General features: G+C 39.1%; 1 protein-coding gene and 1 long non-coding RNA gene across 3 annotated transcripts; one reads left to right on the top strand and one right to left on the bottom strand.

Moving 5' to 3' along the window:
- The first annotated feature begins 755 nt into the window (after nt 1-755).
- On the top strand, nt 756-1,287 carry LOC308694256. The gene is made up of 3 exons (XR_014030570.1): nt 756-881; nt 959-1,041; nt 1,151-1,287. It is a non-coding gene; the product is annotated as an uncharacterized lncRNA (long non-coding RNA).
- On the bottom strand, nt 1,228-22,550 carry c2cd3 (C2 domain containing 3 centriole elongation regulator). Of its 2 annotated transcripts, XM_081371704.1 has the most exons (34): nt 22,341-22,529; nt 21,772-22,038; nt 20,877-21,034; nt 20,538-20,728; nt 19,810-19,937; nt 19,251-19,377; nt 19,006-19,143; nt 18,726-18,873; nt 17,815-17,900; nt 17,420-17,614; nt 17,186-17,295; nt 16,432-16,550; nt 16,207-16,338; nt 15,652-16,101; nt 15,359-15,510; nt 14,717-14,960; nt 14,456-14,633; nt 14,190-14,373; nt 13,418-13,590; nt 13,179-13,314; nt 12,563-12,831; nt 9,402-9,482; nt 8,419-9,039; nt 7,280-7,597; nt 7,051-7,189; nt 6,864-6,928; nt 6,538-6,743; nt 5,730-5,863; nt 5,504-5,647; nt 4,609-4,799; nt 3,974-4,537; nt 3,712-3,892; nt 3,318-3,426; nt 2,393-2,628 (listed from the first exon to the last, which is right to left on the bottom strand). In XM_081371704.1, the coding sequence occupies exons 1-34, from the start codon at nt 22,390-22,392 to the stop codon at nt 2,497-2,499; spliced, it is 6,522 nt and encodes a 2,173-aa protein (XP_081227830.1). In that variant the 5' UTR covers nt 22,393-22,529; the 3' UTR covers nt 2,393-2,496. The 2 variants fall into 2 exon arrangements, with proteins under 2 accessions (XP_081227829.1, XP_081227830.1); XM_081371703.1 differs by having other exon boundaries at nt 1,228-2,628; nt 3,712-4,537; nt 22,341-22,550.
- Between the last annotated feature and the right edge of the window lie 773 nt (nt 22,551-23,323).

Here is a 23,323-nt window from a genome sequence, read left to right as displayed (position 1 = left end):
AATCATAACAGGAAGTAAATGTGGGTGTGGGTGATTATTTACACATTTCATAGAATAACTCATATCTAAACAGTCAAAGACAAATAATACAAGTAATATTTTCTAAAGTTTTTCTAAGGTTATTTGAAATATTCTAGAGCTGTCCAAGGTGCTGAAGGCCCACAGAGGTCTTGATTTACGTTTTTGTGCATGGCCTAATCTACATTTCTAAAGTGTGTAAGAGAATGTGTAGTAACCCACCCTAGTAACCAGCCGCTCCGGAGCTTGTGATCATGTTACAAGATGTACAAATGCACCATGACCTCAGAGCATCAGTGGCTCAAGTCCTGGGTGTGAGGCAGTATCCTTATAAAGGGGCTGCAATGCCTCATGAAGGGGATTCAATGCTAAACGTGGACTATCTCAAGTGTTTGAACACGGCTCAGCTTCTGGAGCTCCTGGAAGACGAGGAAAGGATGCGAGAAACTGTCAGGATCAATTCAAAGGTACCAAACAAGTACACAGTCAAGAATGCTGAATGTGTTTTATAGTTTTTGGGGGTGATTTTATCATAAAATAATAATTATAGTAATTTATTTATATGATATAAATGAAATAATAAAAAAAGGTATTTATATAGTAAATAAAGCACTCCAAAAAGATTTTAAAAAGTAAAAAAAAAAAGTGTACATTGTACATGACTTGCTTGATCTGAAGGACTTGCCTGCAGTTACAGCATCTTCAGAGGTGTAAAGTGATCTTGATGGCCTCCAACTGTTGGCTCGCAGAGCAGAATTTAGCGAATCAGCCGCATCTGTACAATTCTAAAATTCTCTTAGCTGAAAAGTACCAGATTCTTGGTCAAATGGTGTCTTCAATGCGACGCAAACAGAGAAAGCTGGGTAGGTTTTTTATGTGATGAAATATGCTTGTAATATGACGTTTTTTTTTTTTAATGCTTCTTTTGTGCCACATGCAGAAACTCTACAACAGAAACTCAGCCTTAGAGCGATTCATACGCTTCTTAAGGAGAAGACCAATCATTCCTTGAGTCAATCTGAGGTACATCTGAGATATGATTCATGAAATGCAGATTTAAAAGACTTTTCATCATTCATCTATCATCTATCATTTCAAAGCTTGATTGATATTTCTGTCTTCCACTCTTCAGAATCTCTGGCTAAAATTCACAGAAGGAAAACTTCTGCTGACAGATTTTGTGGAATCACTTCAAAACTCTCAGACGTTATGCCATCGCCATTTTATTCAAGCTGAGAAGATCCAGAACCTCATCCTACAAGCACAAATATACAATCAAGATCTCGGGCATCATCCAGACTTCATGGACTCACCGACCGTGATCAGTGTTTTCAGTGGCATCTATCCGGTTCTCTTACTGCCTGGTTTCCAGTATCCGCATTTATCTCCGATATCATATCTTCCTCCTCTAAAGCATCGTGGCTGTATCGATATATGCTCGACTTTGATATCCAAAAATGAATCGAGCCATAAACAAGGTTTTTGTAAGTGCACCGAGCCTCGCCGATGGCCACAAAGACATGCTGCTTTACAGCCACTTGACAAGATTCAACCTAACATTCACCAGAAGCCCTAGTGATCTGTGAACTCTATAAAAAAACACTATAGTTTTGTGAATTTGGAATAAAATTAATGTTCGTTTCATTTCAGAAATGTCTCATTGGTCATCATTTAATGTATATCAGTCAATGACTGGCCTGGTCTCTAAAAATACATTTTTACATATTAGTCAAAAAAACAAATACCACCATTAACAATATTAAGTAAATATTGCATTTCTATAATCAAAACCTACTTTTACAGTTTAAATAAACAACGGTCATTTTTAATAAGTATTTATTAATTCAGGTTTCACTAGGTAGAAAAATTGTTAATAACTGGTATGGTTCATAGTTTTCATCTATTCATCTGCTGCCATTCTCTATGGCTTCGAGTCTGTCAATTGACTCATCTGGTTTAAAAGAAGGTCAGCATGAGATCCGGTTCCTTGATCAGACTCATCTCTCTAATTAGAGCTCATTAAACAGGCTGAGAGGTTAAAGAGAGGCTTTTGTCTGACTGTTGGCTTCTTTTGTCTCTGGATAATACTTTGGTTACATCACTGTCAGTACGTGCTATTGTTTGCAGCAGCTCAAATTGGGCAATTTTCTCATCTGTCAGCTAAATGCCTAAAGCCTTTGAACAGCTCAGTCTGACAGCCTTTACCTGCCGCAGACAACTGACAATGTAAAACTAAACAGTGAGAACGGGACCTTTAAAAACAATGACCCGTATATGGAAATAAAAAATTATTTATTACAAAAATAGTTTATTACTGTAAATAAACAACTTTTTTAATGCTTACATTATCCAAAATTCCTGTTAGAAAGCCATTTTGCATAAGTAAGAAATAAATAAGCATCATCAAAAATTCACATACTTTACATGCAAATAAAAAATTGTAATTAAAAACAAGCACACATAAATCAGAAGATTGTACTAACTTCCTTCTGTAAAATTTGAAGCAAATATTTTTGCAATTCTTTTGGTCTCTTCACTCCTCTGTGATGGAGGGATGCTGGGTCTTGATCGAGGCATTCTTCGATATAGATTTACAGGATTTATAGTCTCCTAAAAGAAAGAATTTTGAATAACCAAATCATGACAGCTTTAAAAAAAAATAAACTGAACCATTTTACAAATAAGAAAGCATACCTAAATCTACTGAATGATGCCTAGGATGACCCCAAAAAGTTTTTGTATAGGCATAAATGGAATGTACTGTATATGAACAACAGATCAGATGAATGGATGAATGGATGGATAAATGGGCGAACGGACAGACTAACTAAAAAAAATAAAATAAAAACATCCTGGGACGGGTCACAGGATTATTATCATTAACTAAAACTATTAAACACATTTCTGTTAATTGAAATAAAGCTAAAATAAAACAAATAGTTAAAAAACTTAAAATAAATGAAACCTAGAAATGTTGCACCGACCTGAAATAAGTTTAAGTTGAAACACTAACTAATATAAAACTAAAATAACACTGTCCTGGGGCTAATCTTCACACTTATATTCTCTGGCAGATTCTTTACAGAAAACAATGATATATATATATATATATATATATATATATATATATATATATTTTTTTTTTTTTATTTTTTTTTTTATAAATAAATCACAACAAAAACAACCAAATGCATGAACTAAAGGATCTTTAGTGCATTAATTAAATCTGAAAAATATAGTCTTTTACCAAACAGTAGCAGTAGCTTTATTGAAACTTCTAAAAATGGGAGAGTACTCACAGATTGAGTTGTTGCTGATGGAAAGACAGGTGCCATCCTCAAAGCCCTCATGGACGCCTCCAGATGGTGCGCCGACAAGAAGAAATTTGGAATCTCTACAGATTCAGAACTGCAAGGAGGGGTTTAGCCAAAAATAACAAAGATATCGTATAATAAAAACAGCAGTTTGAAGGATATTCCCTGTCTACGTCAGCTTTTTTTGAACACTGCCCATAGACTTCAATTGTAAATTCACTTACATTGGAAGTCAATGGGGCAAGTGTTCTGTTTTTTACAAACTGAGGCACATGATTACATTTTTCTTAAGTAATCACCAGCATGCCACATATGTAGTCAAAAGAACTTGCATATCTCTAAAATGCTGTTTTGAGTCATATCAAGCTTGGAAGGATACGGTTTTGTTCTCCTCTCGACACTTTTATTCTCCGTTTCTGAACCAGACTCTGTAAAGGGAGGCGAGTTCGGTTTCTCATCCCTTTCTTCAGGCCCACTGTTACTTAGGTCATAATCTTCAACCTCACTAATGCTAGAAAGAGCACCGTCTCCATCTGGAGAAGGCTGCTGTTCCCAATGATCTGTGGCAATAGCGCATTCACTCCTAAATGTATCCAGATCAGTTTCAGATCCTTCACAGATATCACAGTCAGAAACAATACCTTGAGATTCTGCAATCAGTGACTGCGGGTTAACGTCTGGAGCAAGTTCTCTGCGGTTTCCTTCCTCTCCTCGAGTGTGGACGGTGTCGTCATGAACGTGATGCTGCAGTAACTCCAGACTCTCCAGAGATCCCATATCTGGGTCAGACAGTAGGCTGGTCCAGGGACTGGTTCTGTCTGTGACTGAAGTGACCTCATTGAGTGTTCTGGGCTCTATTAAAGTTTCCTCAAATTCTTCATGCTCATCCTCGTCTCTATCCTCTTCTTTACACTCATCTTCATCAGATGAGTGATCGCTGGAGCTGTGATGGAGCTTTTCATCTTCAGGAGCAGCTGGTGACTGTCTGATCTCTGCATGAGCAGGAAAGCTAATGGGCGAGACTTCATCTTCATCCTCCAACATCATGTCTGAGTCTTTATGAAAGCGTGGCTCTGTCTCACAGCTGTCAGACTCCGATAATATCAGCTGATCAACCCCATAGGTTACATGCTCATCAACCGCATCAGGAGTGGTGGACCTTTTAAGGGTAGTCGGTGCTTCTTCCGTCTGGTGTTCACTTAAGCCTGATTTAAAATAAATACTGAATTAAAAAATGCCCCTAAATAAACAGGAATCGCACAAACAGAGAACTCACCTTTAATGATGTCATTGACCTCTCCCACCAGCTGACTGGACTTCAGTAGGAGTTGTGTGCTGTCCGTCTCTGAGTCCCTGTGCTCTTCCTGCCCGGAGGTTCCTCTCAGCTCACTCAGCTTTGGGAATGTTGGAGTGGACAACTTCCGGCTGAAATATCTCTGAATATCATCCAACTCGCTGAGGTTTTTCCTTAAAACACAACACAAATTTCATTAGTAATCAAAATGAATGAATTGGCAGTCCACATAAAAACCTGAAAAAAACTGATTGTGATAGATATTATATCCATATATTATTGCTTAGTTAATCTGTTAAATAGCATAGCAAAGTAAACATTTGAATCTGACAGCTGAACTGAAAATAAACTACTGTTCAAAAGGTTTGGGTCCATAAGATTTTTAAATGTCTTATGCTCACCAATGCTGAATTTATTTGATACAGTAAAAACTGTTATTGTGAAATATTATTACAATTTAAAAGTACTGTTTTCTGTTAATATATATATTTTAAAGTGTAATTTATTCCAGTAATGCAAAGCTGAATTTTTTAGCATCATTACTCCAGTCTTCAGTGTCACATGATCCTTCAGAAATCATTCTAATAAAACATTTCTTCCTATTATTAATGTTGAAAACTGTTTTCAGGATTATTTGATGAAAAGAAATTTCAAAAGAACAATGTTTTAAAACAGAAATCATTTGTAACACTGTACATGTCTTTACTATTACTTATGATATGGTTTCACTGACATTAAATTCCAGTCTTTGAATGTTATTCGGAATACATGTGATGAACATGTAAACTGATATTTGTACTTCAAATGGACTCTGATAATTATCTGATGTGACATCTTGACCTTTCAGCCAGGAAGCGGAGGACAGTGTGAGGGCTACCTGAGGGCAGAGAAGAGTGTTGAACTGGATGGGTGGGGATCTCCAGCCAAGAAGGAGCGAGATGCTTTCTCACCCTCATGTAAAGTCTGATGGAACATTCTTATGTTGTCCATGTGCTCGTCGTGGCGATCTGTCACACTGGATCTGACAAAACATCCCCGTAAGTATTATTTCAGAGAGTAAATCTGATAAGGCAGATTCTATACCATTTTCCCAAAATAAATACCTGTCAGAGAGCAGTCTTTCAAACTGATCAGGAGGCGTGTTGATCCTCTGTTCTGAGAATCGACTAATGTGGCTGGGGAAGCTGTGGTACGTAGCTGTTGTTTGATAGCAGAGTGGAAGTGCACTAAAGAGAGCCTACAAAAGACACAATCATCATCATCATCATGTGTGTCAACAGCTGAAAAAACAGGTTATTTATTTTTATACACTACCGGTCAAAAGTCTGGAATAATTAAGGATTTTTTTATATTTTTGAAAGAAGTTTTTTATGCTCACCAGGGCTGAATTTATTTGATACAGTAAAAACAGTGAAATATTTTTACAATTTCTATTTCTTAATATATTTTAATATGTAATGTATTCCTGTGATGGGAATAAAAAGCTGAATTTTCAGCATCATTACTCCAATCTTCAGTGTCACATGATCCTTCAGAAATCATTCTAATATACTGATTTGCTGCTCCGTTATTATCAATTATTAATAAAGGTTCCTATTTTCATAAATGTTGAAAAAGGTTTTGGCTGCTTAATCTATTTGTGGAAACTGCAATACATTTTTCAGGATTCTCTGATGAATAGAACGTTCAAAAGATTGAATTTTTAATCATTTTAATGCATCCTTGCTGACTAAAAGTATTCATTTCTTTCTTTTTTAAAACTCACTTAACCCAAACTTTTGAATGGTAGAGTGTCACAGTTTCCACAAAGGTATTAAGATGCACAAAACTGTTTTCAACATTAATAATAACAACAACAACTGTTTCCTGAGCACCAAATCAGCAAGAAAACAAAATCCATTAATGGCTTACACTCGAGTCTGGAGCAACAGTCTCGTGGGCCGTCTGTCTCTGTGCCCGGAGGTCATGTACTGCCCTCAGAGGAGACACAGACACCTTTAGCTGTCCCTGACACTGCCCGCTGAAATCAGTGATGTTATACCAGCCACAAACGGACTGAAATCCAGACAGAAGTGGTGACAGGTCCACAGACACAAATCCAATCACCCGCTCGACCTCTGCAAAGGAAAATACATTGTAAAACATTTTCTGAAGAAAATATGAGAGGTGCCTGTCTGTGTTAAAGTTGCCGCCACAATGCTAGGGTGTGGTTGTGGATGATTGCTATGTGTCATTACCTCCTTTATGCCAAACTTTAAAAACCAAGGACTGCTGGGGATCCAAAAGCAGCTCCTTCGACAGTCTGAAAACAACAAACAGCCATGTGTTTACCATGGACCCTTTTCACATACAGTATATATCATTTTTAGATTTACGATGTTTCACAGTTTGTGAAAAATGTCCATGAGAATTGCATGGGTTTACCGGCATTCTTGCTGATGGTCCCACACAGGGCAGTCACTGTCTTTGATCAATTCTGTGGTCACTGTGCCTGGGGCATCGGTGGTGGCGTAGGAAACACAGCAATTAGGCAACCCTCCACCCCGCTCAGCAAGAGGACAACCTGAGGATGACGACAGCATTTAAATGTCATAAAGTCAAGGTACTTACAAGCAAAAAAAAAAAAAATCAAACATCACTGTGGTTATTCTACCTTTCAGACTCAGATGCATGGCTCTGTCCACAGTAATGTTGGCCATGAAGGTGTCCTCATTGATGAGTTCAGTGGATGGTGGAGAATCAGAGCTCACGGCTGATTTGATGAGCTGTTTGCTGAGGGACTGAGATTGTCTAGACAGCACTGTGGTGGGGAGGCCTTCTTTCTCCTCCTCCTCCTCCTCTTCTCCTGAACTGTTGAGCTCCTCAATGGCTTGAGGCTCATGTGGTACAGAGTCTGTCGTCACAGTGATATGGACTCTGACAGCAGCACCACTAAGGTTTACAGCAGAGCGCTTGAACAGAGGATACACACCTTGATAAGAGAGAAACAGCCATTAGCCAGAGATGAAATAGCAGAGCCCTGACCCTAACCCCACCAAACACCTTTGGGATGAACTGGAATGGAGATTGCGAGCCAGGCCTTCTCCAACACCAGTTCCTGACCTCACAAATACTCTACCAGATGAATGGGCACAAATTCTCATAGAAACACTCCAAAAAGGAAAGCTTTTAAAGCAGCAAAGGGGGTACCAAATCCTTAATGTCTATGCATTTACAATGCGATGCCATTACAGTCCCTGCTGGTGTAATGGGTCAAGGTGTCCCAATTCTTTTGGCCACATAGTGTTTATTAAAATAGAAAACAATTATTTTAATCATTTTAAATTGTAATAATATTTCACAATATTGCTGTTTTTATTGTATTTTTGTAAAATAAAGGCAGCCTTGGTGAGCATAAAATACTACTTACCGACCCAAAAAATTTTAACGATAATGTATTTTTTATATTTTATTGTATTGCAATTTTTGGTTAAATAAAGGGGAATTTATGTGGTAACACTGTTGCTGTATAATGATTTTATAATGATTATATAATATGCCAGCATAGTATTATATTATAAAGTATTATAAGATTTCTTTCTAATTTATTAATTCATAGTTTATCTATAATATCTAATTCAGTAGCCCTCTCTCTAAACGATATGTGCCCTTATTGCTTTAAATTAAACAGAAATATAAATGGTCATGTAAAACTAAATCACAGTAGTTTTTGACTAATGTTATAGTGAACTAGGGGAAAAATTAAATTTTGCCCCTTTACAGGTAAACAACCAAAAGATCAAATAACTCTACCGCTGATTGTTTGATGGTGCTTCAAGGTCCAAGCAAGAGCAGAGAGATCCACAAAGGCAGAGCCCACCAGACGGTCAGCATTATGAGGCCGGACTCTCTTCTCCTTCCCAAAGGCCACCCACAACTGCACCTCCAGCCTCTCCTCCCTCAGGTACCAGCGCAGGGGTTGAGTCCTTCTCAACACCACACTTCTGCTGCCCTGAAATGCCACCGTGGCTAAACCCTCTTCTCCGTCACTCTCTTCTGGAACAGGATGTCTAAGTTCTGAGCAGAAGGTCTGCTGGTCGTACAGTTTGTATCTGTAGTAGCAGTAGGTGGAACGCTGTAAGTCTTCATGTCCTGGCAGCAGCAGGCAATGGATGGGCAGCCACACTCTAGGCATGGAAAGTGATAATGCCAGAGACTTTGTGCTTTCTTCTAAAGTATCTTCATCCTCTATATCGGCCTCATCTTCACTGTCTTGCCCCACGTCCCATCCCAGTCCACGGGCCGAACTAATGACTCGCTCTCTATCTGCATGATGGGAAAAACTGATGGAGATTTCAAGCCCTCCTGCTGAAGTCAGATAGAGAGGTGACGTTGTGCTCTGAGGTAGAGAGAGACTGTACCAGCCAGATATACCTGTAAGAAATATATTTTTTCCAAATATTATATCATTTATATCCTATTAATATTCAATACCTTCATATCAGATAAATATAATAACAAAAATATGGCCAAATAAAATGGATACGTTTAAATGCTAAAATGTAAAAAGTAAATAAATTATACATTAAATAATTATATATATATAAAAATTAACAATACAATATAATAATCAAACAAACAATTAAATACTATTCAATACTTTCATACCATAAATATATAATTATTAAATGAAATAAAAATATAAAACGCTAAATAAAAGTGACATTTCTAAATGCCAAAATACACATAAATAAATAATATTATATAAACATTATTATTATACAATACTTTCATACCACTTCTTTTCTGAATCAGATCTGCAAGCTTAATTTTCACAGTGCCCAAGACAGTATCCTTCGATTTTGTTGTATCGACCACTACAATGAGATAAAAGAAACTTACAGTACATCGTATTTATAGCGCTGAAATAGAGTGATCACACTAGTAATTAAAAAGTAAATGTTAAAATTATACTAAACGGTGTCATGATTCCTGTCTTGTGTTCCCCTTGTCTTGTGTGGACTTATTTCCTGTTCTGTGCCATGTTTTGTAGTTCTCTGTAGTTTTCTAGTTTATTAGTCTTCCCAGGTGTTTCTAATTAGCCACACCCCCTTGTTATCTTGTTTAGCTTGTTGGTCCCAGTGTATTTATAGCCCTTGTGTTTCACTTGTTACTTTGTCAGTTGTTGTACATGTAATGGTTGCCTCTGTGATTCCCTGGTTTTGTTCCTTTGAGTTTTGTGTTCCATGTTTCTTATTACTTTATTAAAATACCCTGCGGTTAGATCCTCGTCTTCACCTGTCTTCCTCAGCAACGTTACAGAACAACTGACCAAGCTATGGATCTAGCAGGTATTATCTGGAACCCACTGAGCAAAATTTGTTCAATTTATCAAGATGGTCGCAGCATAGAAAATTATGTGGAGGAGTTCCTTTTTTATAGTCACCTCGTTCCTGGTAACGATGCTATGCTAAAGGACTGTTTTTGGAGTGGACTGGAACAGGACATCAGCCTAAATTTACCAGAGGAAGACCCCAGCTGGACCCTGGTACAGTACATTGACTTTGTCCTGCAGTTTTGTGGTTCCCCCTTCACTGTAGGGGAGGTGGAGAAGAGTCAGGTCACGTCTGTCGAGCCTGTGTCTTCAGACAAGATGGCCGACGCCGAGCCTGTTCACATCACGTCTGCCGAGCCTGTGTCTTCGGACAAGATGGCCGCCACAGAGACTGTTCACGTCACTTCTGCTGATCCAGAGACTGTTCACGCCGCTTCTGCTGATCCAGAGACCGTTCACGCCGCTTCTGCTGATCCAGAGACCGTTCACGTCGCTTCTGCTGATCCAGAGACCGTTCACGTCGCTTCTGCTGATCCAGAGACCGTTCACGTCGCTTCTGCTGATCCAGAGACTGTTCACGCCGCTTCTGCTGATCCAGAGACCGTTCACGTCGCTTCTGCTGATCCAGAGACCGTTCACGTCGCTTCTGCTGATCCAGAGACCGTTCACGTCGCTTCTGCTGATCCAGAGACCGTTCACGTCGCTTCTGCTGATCCAGAGACCGTTCACGTCGCTTCTGCTGATCCAGAGACCGTTCACGTCGCTTCTGCTGATCCAGAGACTGTTCACGTCGCTTCTGCTGATCCAGAGACTGTTCACGTCGCTTCTGCTGATCCAGAGACTGTTCACGTCGCTTCTGCCGATCCAGAGACTGTTCACGTCGCTTCAGCTGATCCAGAGACTGTTCAAGTCGCTTCTGCTGATCCAGAGTTTCACGCCAGTCTAGCCGAGCCTGCACTTCACGCCAGCTCAGAGTCTCCTTCGCCGCTGGTCCTGCCCAGCTCAGAGTCTCCTTCGCCGCTGGTCCTGCCCAGCTCAGAGTCTCCTTCGCCGCTGGTCCTGCCCAGCTCAGAGTCTCCTTCGCCGCTGGTCCTGCCCGGCTCAAAGCCCTCTTCGCCGCTGGTCCTGCCCAGCTCAAAGCCCTCTTCGCCGCTGGTCCTGCCCAGCTCAAAGCCCTCTTCGCCGCTGGTCCTGCCCAGCTCAAAGCCCTCTTCATCGCTGGTCCAGGACTCTTTACCGGGGAGCCTCCCCAAGAAAATTTTGGGGGGGGCAATACACCTCCGGACCAGCCCGATCCGCCAGGACCGCCAGAGGGGTGGTCTCCGGTTCCGCCCTGGCCGCCTGAAGGGTCGTCTCCGCCCTGGCCGCCTGAAGGGTCGTCTCAGCCCTGGCCGCCCGAAGGGTAGTCTCCGCCGTGGCCGCCCGAACTGCTGTCTCCGCCCTGGCCGCCCGAAGGGTCGTCTCCGCCCTGGCCGCCCGAAGGGTCGTCTCCGCCCTGGCCGCCCGAAGGGTCGTCTCCGCCCTGGCCGCCCGAAGGGTCGTCTCCGCCCTGGCCGCCCGAAGGGTCGTCTCCGCCCTGGCCGCCCGAAGGGTCGTCTCCGCCCTGGCCGCCCGAAGGGTCGTCTCCGCCCTGGCCGCCCGAAGGGTCGTCTCCGCCCTGGCCGCCCGAAGGGTCGTCTCCGCCCTGGCCCCCTGAAGGGTCGTCTCCTCCCTGGCCCCCTGAAGGGTCGTCTCCTCCCTGGCCGCCTGAAGGGTCGTCTCCTCCCTGGCCGCCTGAAGGGTCGCCTGCACTGCCTGCTCCGCCTGGGTCGCCTGCACTGCCTGCTTCCCCCTGGCCTCCTGTTCCATTCCACGGACCTGGACCTCCATCCCTCCCCCGTTCCACCTCTGCTCCACCACCCTCCTTGACCTTTATTTATTGTTGTGTGTGGAGCGTCTGGAATCCGCTCCTTAAAGGGGGGGCTCTGTCATGATTCCTGTCTTGTGTTCCCCTTGTCTTGTGTGGACTTATTTCCTGTTCTGTGCCATGTTTTGTAGTTCTCTGTAGTTTTCTAGTTTATTAGTCTTCCCAGGTGTTTCTAATTAGCCACACCCCCTTGTTATCTTGTTTAGCTTGTTGGTCCCAGTGTATTTATAGCCCTTGTGTTTCACTTGTTACTTTGTCAGTTGTTGTACATGTAATGGTTGCCTCTGTGATTCCCTGGTTTTGTTCCTTTGAGTTTTGTGTTCCATGTTTCTTATTACTTTATTAAAATACCCTGCGGTTAGATCCTCGTCTTCACCTGTCTTCCTCAGCAACGTTACAAACGGTAAGTGTAAAGACAATTTTTTTTAAATGTGTTTGTAAAAATATGAATAGTAAACAAAAAAATCACTTGCAAAAAATAAAAATAAATAAAACTGAACCACTATTGTAATATACAGTGATATGTTGATCCTTACAACACAGAACTACACCCACACACATATTTTGCAAGATGGGATTATATAATGAATGGCTGCTTGTCATGTTTTGTGGAGTCATTTGTAACCTAAAGGTATCAAAACATCCTTGACAGAAGTGTGTCATGACAAAATGACATCTCCACATATCTGTCTACCTTTCCAAGTTGGGTAACTCACTTTTGCGCGTGTCTCTGTTGTAAATGGTGAAGACAGCCACTGCCTCCTGCAGGAGTTCAGCGAGACTGACACTCTCCCCGCTGTCTCTCTGCACCAGCAGGTTACAGCAGAACTCTGCGTGATGTTCAAACTCTGGGCAGAAACTTCTGGCCGCCACGCGTGTGCTTCGAACCTCACTGTCCGGCAGGAAGGACAACTGCATGGTGATGAAGGAGTTGAGCCCCACTTCTGAGTAATACTGCAGCGATCTGTCTGTATCGGCAAGAACTCTGAGAAACAATAGAAAAATGCTATATTAAAAAAATAATAATAATAAAAAAAAATGCATTTTGCACTGGAGACAGTCATATGCAAATGTATTTAAATCCCACAATATCCAAACAAGCCATTTTTGGAGCATGATTAAATAAATGCTTTGTTTATAATGAGGAGAACGTTTTAAACTTGCAGGATGTTTTAATGGTACAAAGACCAATATATATCAAAAGATCAAGGCAAATTTGAGTTCTCATGTCATGACCCCTTTAAATCAATTTAAGCTAGATTGATGTGTGGAAAACATTTGGGGTAACTGTTAAAAAAACTAAAGGGTCAGATTTGAGGTAGATTGACTCACTTGGCTGCAGCTTGCAGCCCAGCTGCTCTGTGCACCTGCACAACCAGTACCACTCTGCGGGACGGCACAACCCCACTCTTCACTCCGACACTCCTCATTGGTCGAGACTTGTACTGAAGGCTCACTTCAAGCAGCCCTACAGGCAAGTAAAAATAGATTTTATTTTTATTTTTTAAAATTCATATTATACTCTATATGCTATCAGTATGCAGTTTTAAATTAATTAGGCACACGACTACCAGGGGACTGATGCTGCGAGTCAACAGGTCGGTCAGTTCTTGGGACCAGAGGGAGGGAGAAAAGTTGCGCATCGGTTTGACCCTGTTTCTGCATGGTTACCATAGCACACAGTCTGGACATGGGAAGCAGTCCTCTGGCTACTAGCTGATCTCTAACATTTGGATAATAATACCTGAAAAAAAAAAAAGAAATAACCCAGTAAATAAGTCATATTTTAATTATTATTTTTTTATATATATATATTTGTAGCCTTTAAAAGCATGTTTCCTTTATTTGGCAATTATGTGATTGTTTTGTTTGAAAAATATGACTTATAAAAATATTACCAAATAAAACAAAATGCTTTTAAATGCTAAAATGTAAAAAGTAAATAAATAAATAAATAAATAAATAAATAAATAAATAAATACATTTAAATAATAAACATGTTCAAATAAGGGACATGTTTTGAAATGCTAAAATGTAAATAAAGAAAAAGGAAAAAAAAACATCATCAAATACTGCCAAATAAAATATATAAATCATTAGATATTAAATGATAAAATGTAAAAGCAAATAAATAAATTAATACATTTAAATATTGTCAAATAAGAGACATGCTTTAAAATGCTAAAATGCCAAATATAAATGAATAAAATGTAATAACAATATTGGCAAACACAAAAGAGTTGTTTTTAACGTGTTTTTAAATGCTAAAATGTAAAAATTTAAATAAAAGTGTCCAAGAATAAATCAATTAAAATTTAAATATAATTTCTACATTTACTGTACCTGCACCAAACCTCAAACTGCACTCCTCCTCCATTCCTCAGTCCCCGATTGGCCAGTGAGCTTAGCAGTATTCTTTGCACTGGGAAGTCAGGAGGAGCCAGTAGGACATGAGTCTCATTATGTCCAAACACAGGGTCAGGTACACAGAGAGTGGTCTCAGTGCGGTATGCCTTGATGTCCACATCTGTGGAAAAGAAAGTTGGTTGAGCTAAACAGAAAGACATGATCTAAAGCTCTTTGATACAGTCAGCAAGAAAACGGCTTACTGCTCTCAACAACAAGTGGGTCCATGTCCTCTCTCGACTCATTTTGTGCTGGGAAGGAGTACTGGATGTAACAGTCAGCCTCTCCCCACACTGTGGACTGCAGAGGCGTCAGACCCTTCACTCTCTCTACTCGGATCATGAAGACATGCTCACGCAGAACATCTGCAGTGGTGCTGGCCTAAAAGAACATTGATTTAGAAACAATTTAGGCTTTATTTTTAAGCATCAGTGCTGCTTTCGGGAGTTTTAAAGTGAACTAGCCTTGGTTTCTACATGTGGCCGGTGGTCTAACATGTGTGCAGGTCGAGGCAGTGGTGACACGCGGGCCAGCTCGTCATCCCTCATTCGCTGCAGTGCCGTGATCTGCTGTGCTAGACCCATTGCTAGACACACCCTTAGGTTTCCACGAGTGTTGCCGGAGAATACGTCAACCACGGGCATATAACTGTCCACTCCAACCACTGGATACTGAGACTGCAAGAGCAGCTCAGAGATCTTAGGGTCTCTGAAGACAAAGTAAAAAGACAAATTATGTTCCAGTGTTAATATTATTAATCAAATTTTGAATTAGATTTTATTTTTTATATTTTCTCTTTTCATTTTAATTCTAATTTTAGTCATTTTAGTAATGATCATTTAAATAATTATATATTTATTTCACATATTTATTGCAATACGAAATGTTAAGAATATACAATAATAATTAAAACAATATTAGAATTAATATGCTGCACATAAATATAGTAACAAATGTCATATAGATAATATAATATATATAATACATATATTTATATACACACACACACAGTATAATATATTATATATATATATATATATATATACACACACACACACACAGTGTAATATAGATAGATAGACATATATATATATATATAGACCTACCTGAAGGACATGTAGAACTGGTGGAGAGGTAGTTTTACTAAACCAAGGAGTTTATCATGATCTGAGCTGCTGGCCCTCAACCAAACTTCAATGACCATCATGTTGTTCTTCATTCTCTCCAACAGTCTGCTGGTCAGTGCGATTGGAGTCACCTATATCATGTAAAAAAAATAGGTTAAAAACAAATAACAAACACCAGATTTCATATAATTATGGGATTCCTGATGATTTCCACCACTAACTAATATGGCTAAAGCCTGGGAACTTTCCTCAATTCTCCATTGTGCACAAACCTGAATAAAGCTGAACGTTGGATGTTTTTGACCCCAGCTCACCGACGATCGAGCGGTTTCATCGGATTCGAGGAGCTTACAGTTCAAGTAGATATTGGGCTGCATGGGTGCACAGTTGAAATCTTTCCCATCAGGCACCATGAGCAACATATGAAGCAAAATCTCAGTGTCTTTCACTTCCTGATGCAGAGGCTCATGAAGAGAGCTCTGGTATCTGACGTGTGGTGATGTGGAGCGAGATCTGGTTGGAGGTATCAGAATACTCTGGACTTGATGAACACCTGCACGAGGAGACGGGTCTCTCCTGTGGTCGCTCACACATAAACCCTTCTGCCCACCATGCTCTTCAGTCAGACGAGAAGAGAGAGGTCTTTGTGGACTCAGCATGTGCTTTGCAGGTCTCTTTTTGGTGGAGAAATCATTCTTGTCTGCCGCTAATTCGAATGAAACCTTTACAAACAAAGAACATGGTGAAGTACAGAATAAATATGTAGGAAACGAATAGCTGGGTTTAGTAAAATCTCCTAGATTTGGTTCTTTTGAGTGATGCATTACCTTCAGAGGACCAATTGCCTGTTTATCAGAGTTTCCTTCCGGCCTTTGAACAGGCAAGGCAGCAGAAATGCTCAGCGATTCACTCTGCATCATGGATCTCAGAGGAAACATTGCTGACCCAATGAGAATGGGCTAAACAACAAAGAGGACAAATAAGAGCCTTTGTTTTTTAAGGTTTGTTTGAGGTGTGTAGTATATTTAGTGGTTGGCACACACTGCACTTACTGTCTTTTGAAGGCTATTTCTGGAGTAGATCTTGAATGTGACTTTCATCTCCCACCACTGTTTAATAGACGACCTACTGAACCTCACTGGAAACAAACTTTGGTGCTGAAACATCACCACTAAAAAAAAAAAAGAATCACCAGATCGTTACGCCACTTATTGGTTAAACTCTCTTTTGTTAAAGTTACCTAAAGCCGGGTGCACACTGTGCAATTTATAATAGTCCTTCACGATTGTTGCTTGTCAGACTGTACGAATGATTATCGCTGTAATCCTTGTCACACTGTAAGATCTCAGTTTTCATTAATGTCAGACTGTACGACAGTCAAGACGCGTTAAAAACGGACGCACGCTAGAAAAGAAAGTTTTACATCATCAATCAATGACACGTTCGGTGACAGTGAGTTGCATTACACTCGGGATTGAAATGGTGGCTACAAAGAAACCTCTAACATTCATTTTGGTCAAGGCTAGTCTTAAAAAACGAAGACAATTTGACGGTCGTCATAGGACAAGTCACACTGCAGGACTGTGAGTCAAATCTTCTGACACTGCCAGAATTTCATCTGAGGTCAAATTTGATCGCAACTGTCATTAATCGACTGTCGGTGAACATGTCAAACTAACGATCAAAGACTTCAGATTTTACTCTAGGACCAGAGGATTCTTTTAGGATTTGTTAAATTTGTCTCAGACGGCCAAATCGTGACCAAAATCGCACAGTGTGCACCCGGCTTAAAACAAATGTACTCACCGCCCTCTATTACTTTACTAGAGACAACTTTTGTAATCTCTGAAGGTACTTGTTGAACATCCTCATATCCAGCAGAGACCAGTGGAAAGAGGTATTCTACAATATAAAAGCTAGATGAACAGGACAATTACAAGTCAGGTTAGTTTTAAAACACACACAAAAAAAATCTAGCCACTGCCATCTATATATATCTATATATATATTATCTGATATGAAATATTCTAAATGTTGTACCATTTCTTTGTGGTGAGGGGGCGAGGTGGTCTTCCTTTTCTAGAAAGACTTCTTGAAGTACTGTCAGTGGGAACTTTTAACTCACTGATGGTAAGCCTGGCAAAATGAATATCTCCAAGCAAAGATATTTTATCAATGCTAAGTCCAGAGAGATCATCTCCTGCTTTTGAATGCTGCATATCATCAGAATCAAGCCTTCAAAAAACATAGGAAATTTACACAACAGCAGATATGACCAAATTATTTTTAATACACGTATTGTATTATATTCTGTACCTTTACACAGATGTGAAAAAATGTACATATGTGTTTATTATTATGCTTTTCTATGTAGTTTTCTTTTATCTTCAGGATATTGAGTTTTGAGCATTGTTTTCTGCATAAGTGCAACTGACCGGGTATTTTTAGCTGAGCTTTTGTGTTCTGGCTTCCCTGCTGGACCCTTCTCCAGATGTTCCTCTTCCAAACATTCATTTGACATCTGAAATAAGAAAAAAAAAAAATAGAATTATGAAGTTTTATGTTTAAAGTGCCCCAATTATGCTATTTTAAAGGCTTCAAATTTTGTTTTGGTGGTCTCCTACAAAAGGTTTACATGCATGCAGACACCTTCATTTTCTCATTGCATACATTACAGCATCACCTCTTTTCTCAGTGTCAGAAACAGATTGATAAAGAATTCAGTCTCTCTGAACCCTTCCTCAGAGAGCCTACACTTCTCTGATTGGTCAGAGGGCCCAGTTTGATGTGATTGGTCTATTGCTACCATATCTGGATTTCAGCTCTTCCTGAGCACTTGTATACACAGTGATACGAACAGTACAGATGGAGTCGGTTTTACCGTATCAATTCGAGCCTGAGTCCTCATCCTTTAGAAGTGCTTGCAAAGGGGATTTGCTTTACAGTGTCTACTTGACATGATGACAACACAAACCAAACTCTTCCAAGCCTCAGACAGAACTAGTGTTTGACGGCGGGTCAAAGTAGACATTGTCCGCAGACAGCCAATGAAGACAGTATGTGAGCATACTGCAAATTTATTACAAACCTACATAAGTTTGAGGAGGAAGTAAGACTGGAATTACTGACGACTTGTTTCAGGCAGTGTTTCATCGCTTCTTTCTTTTGGGAGACAATGACTCCATTTATCATGCACTTTGATCTCTGAAACTTTGCAGAAGTTTTACTGTACATTCACAAACAGCTATAAAACACTACATGAAAGGTAATATATGGGAAAAAATAGGGGCACTTTAAGGAGACTACATATAATAGTCAGTGTGCTGTTCTTCCCTGCATGACTTACAGGAGTTTTGTAGAAGAGGTTTTCCAGAAGACTCTGATCATATTGAGGGTCGTTGAGTTCACTGTCCATGAGCACACCGCTGTGATCAGAAAGAGAATCTGGGAGAGAACCCTCGCCGTCCCAGAACTGCAGCACAGATCCATTAACACTGAGGAACAGAGCCATTATAAATAATTTTCCAAATTTCCAAACGCAGACGAAAACATTAAACTCTCTCTAAACGATTTCCTTCAAGCTACATTATCTTCACTTAATCTAAAGGTAGAGTAGCGTTGACTACCTTCCCAGTAGCAAGTCCACTGCCATGTCCTCAGTGTTGACTCTATTCTGACTCGGTTCTTCGAGGTCCTGAGCAGGATGGTGGAATTCTGATTGAAGGATGTTCTCCAGAAACTTTCCTGACGAGGGCCTATCTGGCCTTTTGGAGGAAGATGATGTTTAACACTATTTATCATAAACATTCTGCTATTTTGCTGTCTATTATGACCCCTGATTGGTATGTAAATGAAATAAAAGTGATCATACAAAACGTCAATGTTGTCTTTAAAGAGGGTCTGGGGAACGTCCTTCATAGGAACATCTGACTCCACATCAGACTTTAAGGCTGAAACCACCATGGCATTTCTGAGTTTGCTACCACGCTCCAGAAGAACTGAAAAATACAAAAAAATAAATAAATAAATAAATAAATAAAAAAAGAAAAATAATTAAATACTATGCATATGCATCAGGTAATTAACTAATTAGTGTCACATGACTATAAAGAGCTGCCTGGTCTTTTTGTCAACAGATTTCAAAACAGAACTGCCACAATGGCTGCAAACAAATCTGAGCACTATTAAAAAAGTAGGTTAAATTATTTAGAATAAATTTAAAAGAAAAACTCAGACTCAGTCAGCAGAATTTGGCAATATTAATTTAGTGATAGGCAGATGATCTTTTAATTTGACCAATGTTAAAATTACTTATTCTAAATTCTACACTTATTCTTATTCTATACTAAAACAAAGTATTTCATACAAATTTTTGCTGTGTTCAACAATATGATGTTTTAAATTCAGTGAATCAAGTTAATGTGTTTTACCTGACAAAAGGTCAACAGGTGTATGGCTATTTGCCAGGAGATTTTGAGAGGAAGCAGGTTTAGGTTTTCCAGTGGAAGACGCTGGCAAGATATTACCACTTTCTTGAAAATACAAGTAATCCTTCCCTCTAAAACAAGAATATAAAAAAAATATATATATTGTTAATTAAAACCAAATCTGTAAAATAAAATCATTAATTGAAATAAAACAAATAAAACTAAATATTAGATGAAAAAATTTAACTTAAGAAACTTAAGTTTCTTTGCCATTAACTGAAATAAAATAAGTTGAAGTACTAAACTTAAAAATTAAAGCTAAACAAAAAATGTTTATTAAAATAAATCAATTAAAAAAACTACAGAAACTAAACTGAAAATTAAATCTGAAAACATACACATAAAATCGAATTAAAATATTAATACATATTTTTATTATATAGTATAATAATAATATAAATATTTCTAAAATAACACTGGGGGATAATCCATTTCCAAATAATTTAAACATTTTTCAATTACATTTTTTTAATAAGATCATTTAAATATTTTATCCATATTTTTAGTATTTTCATTGAACTTGCCTGTTCATAAACCACAGTCTGAAACTGATTACAAGATCAGTCATAAGGATGAGTGTTGTAGCAGTAGAACAGCATGTCAACTGAGTGATTTAGTTTGTCCCACACTGTTCATTCAACAATCAAATCATCCAAAACATAAAAACAAACCTAGGCATGTGACCGGAGCTGCTGCCAGCTGTCTCCTTCACACTCGGTGGAGCCTGATCCAGAGATGGCAATACAGGCATGTTCTGGTCACTTTTTACTCCAGGAGCCTGTGCGTCGAGGCTCATATCAGTCGTGGGTACTGAACTACTGCTGTCATATCCTTCTGTTAACGGTTCCAGGGCAAGCATGACCTACAGTAACACGTGAAACAATAACACATAATTAAACTGAGAACCTAAAGAGTGAGAAAAAAAACTTCTGCAGAAAACAGTGAATTTGATTAGATGAAAAAATGCAAACTCAGCTGAGCTCAATCTTACAGCTGAGCATCTCACCAACCTGAAGCTCGCCAAGTTTCTCTGAAGTCGGCGAAACAAGTGTGAAATATCCATTTATGGAGTGAGACAAAGAGAGCCGGGCAATGCCAGGGATTTGAGCTCGAGCTAAAGGCAAATGATCAACCTTTGTAAGCACATCCAGCACCAATGAGCCCATATCTGTAACCAAACAAATATTATATTAAGTTATGCATCATGTGATGAATGGATAGTTCACCCAAAAATGAAAATTCTCTCATCATTTACTCACCCTCATGCCATCCCCGATGTTTATGACTTTCTTCAAATAAACGCAACTTAAAGGTATAGCGGAGGATTTTTTTACTTCCGGGTGGAATGCCTATACTATTGGTCCTCCTACTTGTCAATCATTCTGGTGAATCAATCAAACTTTTCAAAAAGTGGAGAGGGTGGGTCTTATCTAAAATTCGGAAAGATCCTCCGCTATACCTTTAAGTTTACTTTAAAAAAAAAAAACACTATTGAATTTAAGAAAAATAATCCATCTCTATGAGTTCATATAATGCAAGTGAATGGGTTTTGCTTCAGAAGACGCTGATTCATCCACTGGGGTCGTATGGATTACTGCCATAACCGCTGTGTTTTTCAAGCATCAAACTTCACTTGCATTATATGGACTCATTATATTGCATTATATAAACCAAATTTATGAACCATTTATTATTTTCCTAAAAATTCTTCTATTTGATTATCTGAAGAAAGAAAGTGATATATGTCTGGGATGGCATGAGGGTGGGTAAATGATGAGAGAATTTAAATTTTTGGGTGAACCAACAAACTATACTTTTAAATATGGCTCTCTAAAAAGGGACCGCCAACAATCAACCATTAAAATACACTATATAGACCTGTAATAGCAAGCAACCATGACTAACCTGTCAAATAAGACGTCAGCTGTTTTGGTCCACATCGAACTGGAAAGCGGGCTGTGGATTTAACCCCTTTCTGTTCAACGTGTTTATCTCTAGGCCTGAAGAAGGTGCCATTGGAAGACTCTCCCCACCATCTGAGCCTGATCAGAGTCACAGGAGGAGCTCTGATGATGGTCCACAGCACTTTACTCACGGTCACTCTCAGAAAACATCTCAGCTGGCCTTCTACCAGAGGAGGAATACTGGTGGATGGAGACACATCACTGAGCACTGCAGAGTGTGGAGAATAAGACAGATATGAAGGTCATACAAGAAGAAAAGCCATTTCAAACCTACCAATAGTTCTTCAATAAACATTCCAATAAATGCAACAAATAACAAAGAAGCATCAGTCTGTCTCAAAACGGACTGTCCCGCCAATGATGTCCTACAATTGCTGTCTAAGTAGGCAGCTCGCTAAGTTTTGAGACACAGCTTTTGTCCTCACTAGGGTTAAGTTACGAGATTTTAAATCTCTTTAATAGACTGTTGGATTAGCGACAAATAACCACCTCCACACCAATGTAACTGACCTCTTTTTCTGTTGCTTACACCCTTTGGGGGTTTCACCTTTTTGTTCTTCATTCCTCACATCGAGAGTGTACTAAATAATATTATCACAACGAATCAAAACTATCATACTTTGTTGACAGTTGCCTTAACAAACATAATACCGCTGAGCAACAGCACGACCAATCAGAGCGCAGAACAACTTCTTCTCTTTGCTTTGACGATCAGTCGGAGGATATTGTAGCGCCGCTAAAGGAATTAAGTGGACTTACAAGGGAACAAAAAGGAGAAAAGTAATACTGCGGACGTTTTAAAGGGATAGTTCACCCAAAAATGAAAATTCTGTCATCATTTACTCTCCCTCAAGTTGTTCCAAACCTGTATGACTTTCTCTCTTCTGCTGAACACAAAAGAAGATATTTTGAAAAAAGTCGGTAACCAAACGACTGATGGACCCCATTGACTTCCATTATAGTAGGAAAAAAATACTATGGATGTCAATGGGGACCAGCAACTGTTTAATTTACCGACTTTCTTTAAAATATCTTCTTTTGTGTTCAGCAGAAGAAAGGTAAATCATACAGGTTTGGAACAACTTGAGGGAGAGTAAATGATGACAGAATTTTCATTGTTGGGTGAACTATTCCTTTAACAAATTGCCAAACCAAAATGTTCAAATGTAATTCCAAGATTACTTATTTTACTTATAGCGTTCATACTTATATGTACAATTACATTAACTAGTAGCCTATAATAAATAATACACGACATGACAATTATGATTTTTTTGCTTATAATATTATGCAAAGTTAATAGGCATTAACTGACACTTAAACTGTAAACAAGGATAATAATAATATAGTATACTTTCATTTAAGGATCATTTAAAGTAATGTTATTTATAATATTATGAAAAGTTAATAAGGATAGGCCTCAAGTGACACTTTAACTGAAAGCAATAATTGTAAATAGGTTAATAATAATAGATTTATAATAATATAATAAT

The sequence above is a fragment of the Scardinius erythrophthalmus genome, assembly GCF_964197995.2.
Source record: "Scardinius erythrophthalmus genome assembly, chromosome: 7".
Classification (NCBI taxonomy): domain Eukaryota; kingdom Metazoa; phylum Chordata; class Actinopteri; order Cypriniformes; family Leuciscidae; genus Scardinius; species Scardinius erythrophthalmus.
The sequence above is the reverse complement of the archived record's forward strand: the minus strand, read 5'-3'. Positions and strand labels throughout refer to the sequence as shown.

Coding starts and splice junctions, on each gene's coding strand:
- c2cd3 (XM_081371703.1), bottom strand. CDS start 22,392: ATGAAGAACAAAAAGGTGAAACCCCCAAAGGGTGTAAGCAACAGAAAA. Junction 17,901..18,725: donor ACCTCTTCTACAAAACTCCT/GTAAGTCATGCA, acceptor TTCTTATTTCAG/ATGTCAAATGAATGTTTGGA. Junction 13,315..13,417: donor CTCGCAGCATCAGTCCCCTG/GTAGTCGTGTGC, acceptor ACTTGCCTGTAG/GGCTGCTTGAAGTGAGCCTT.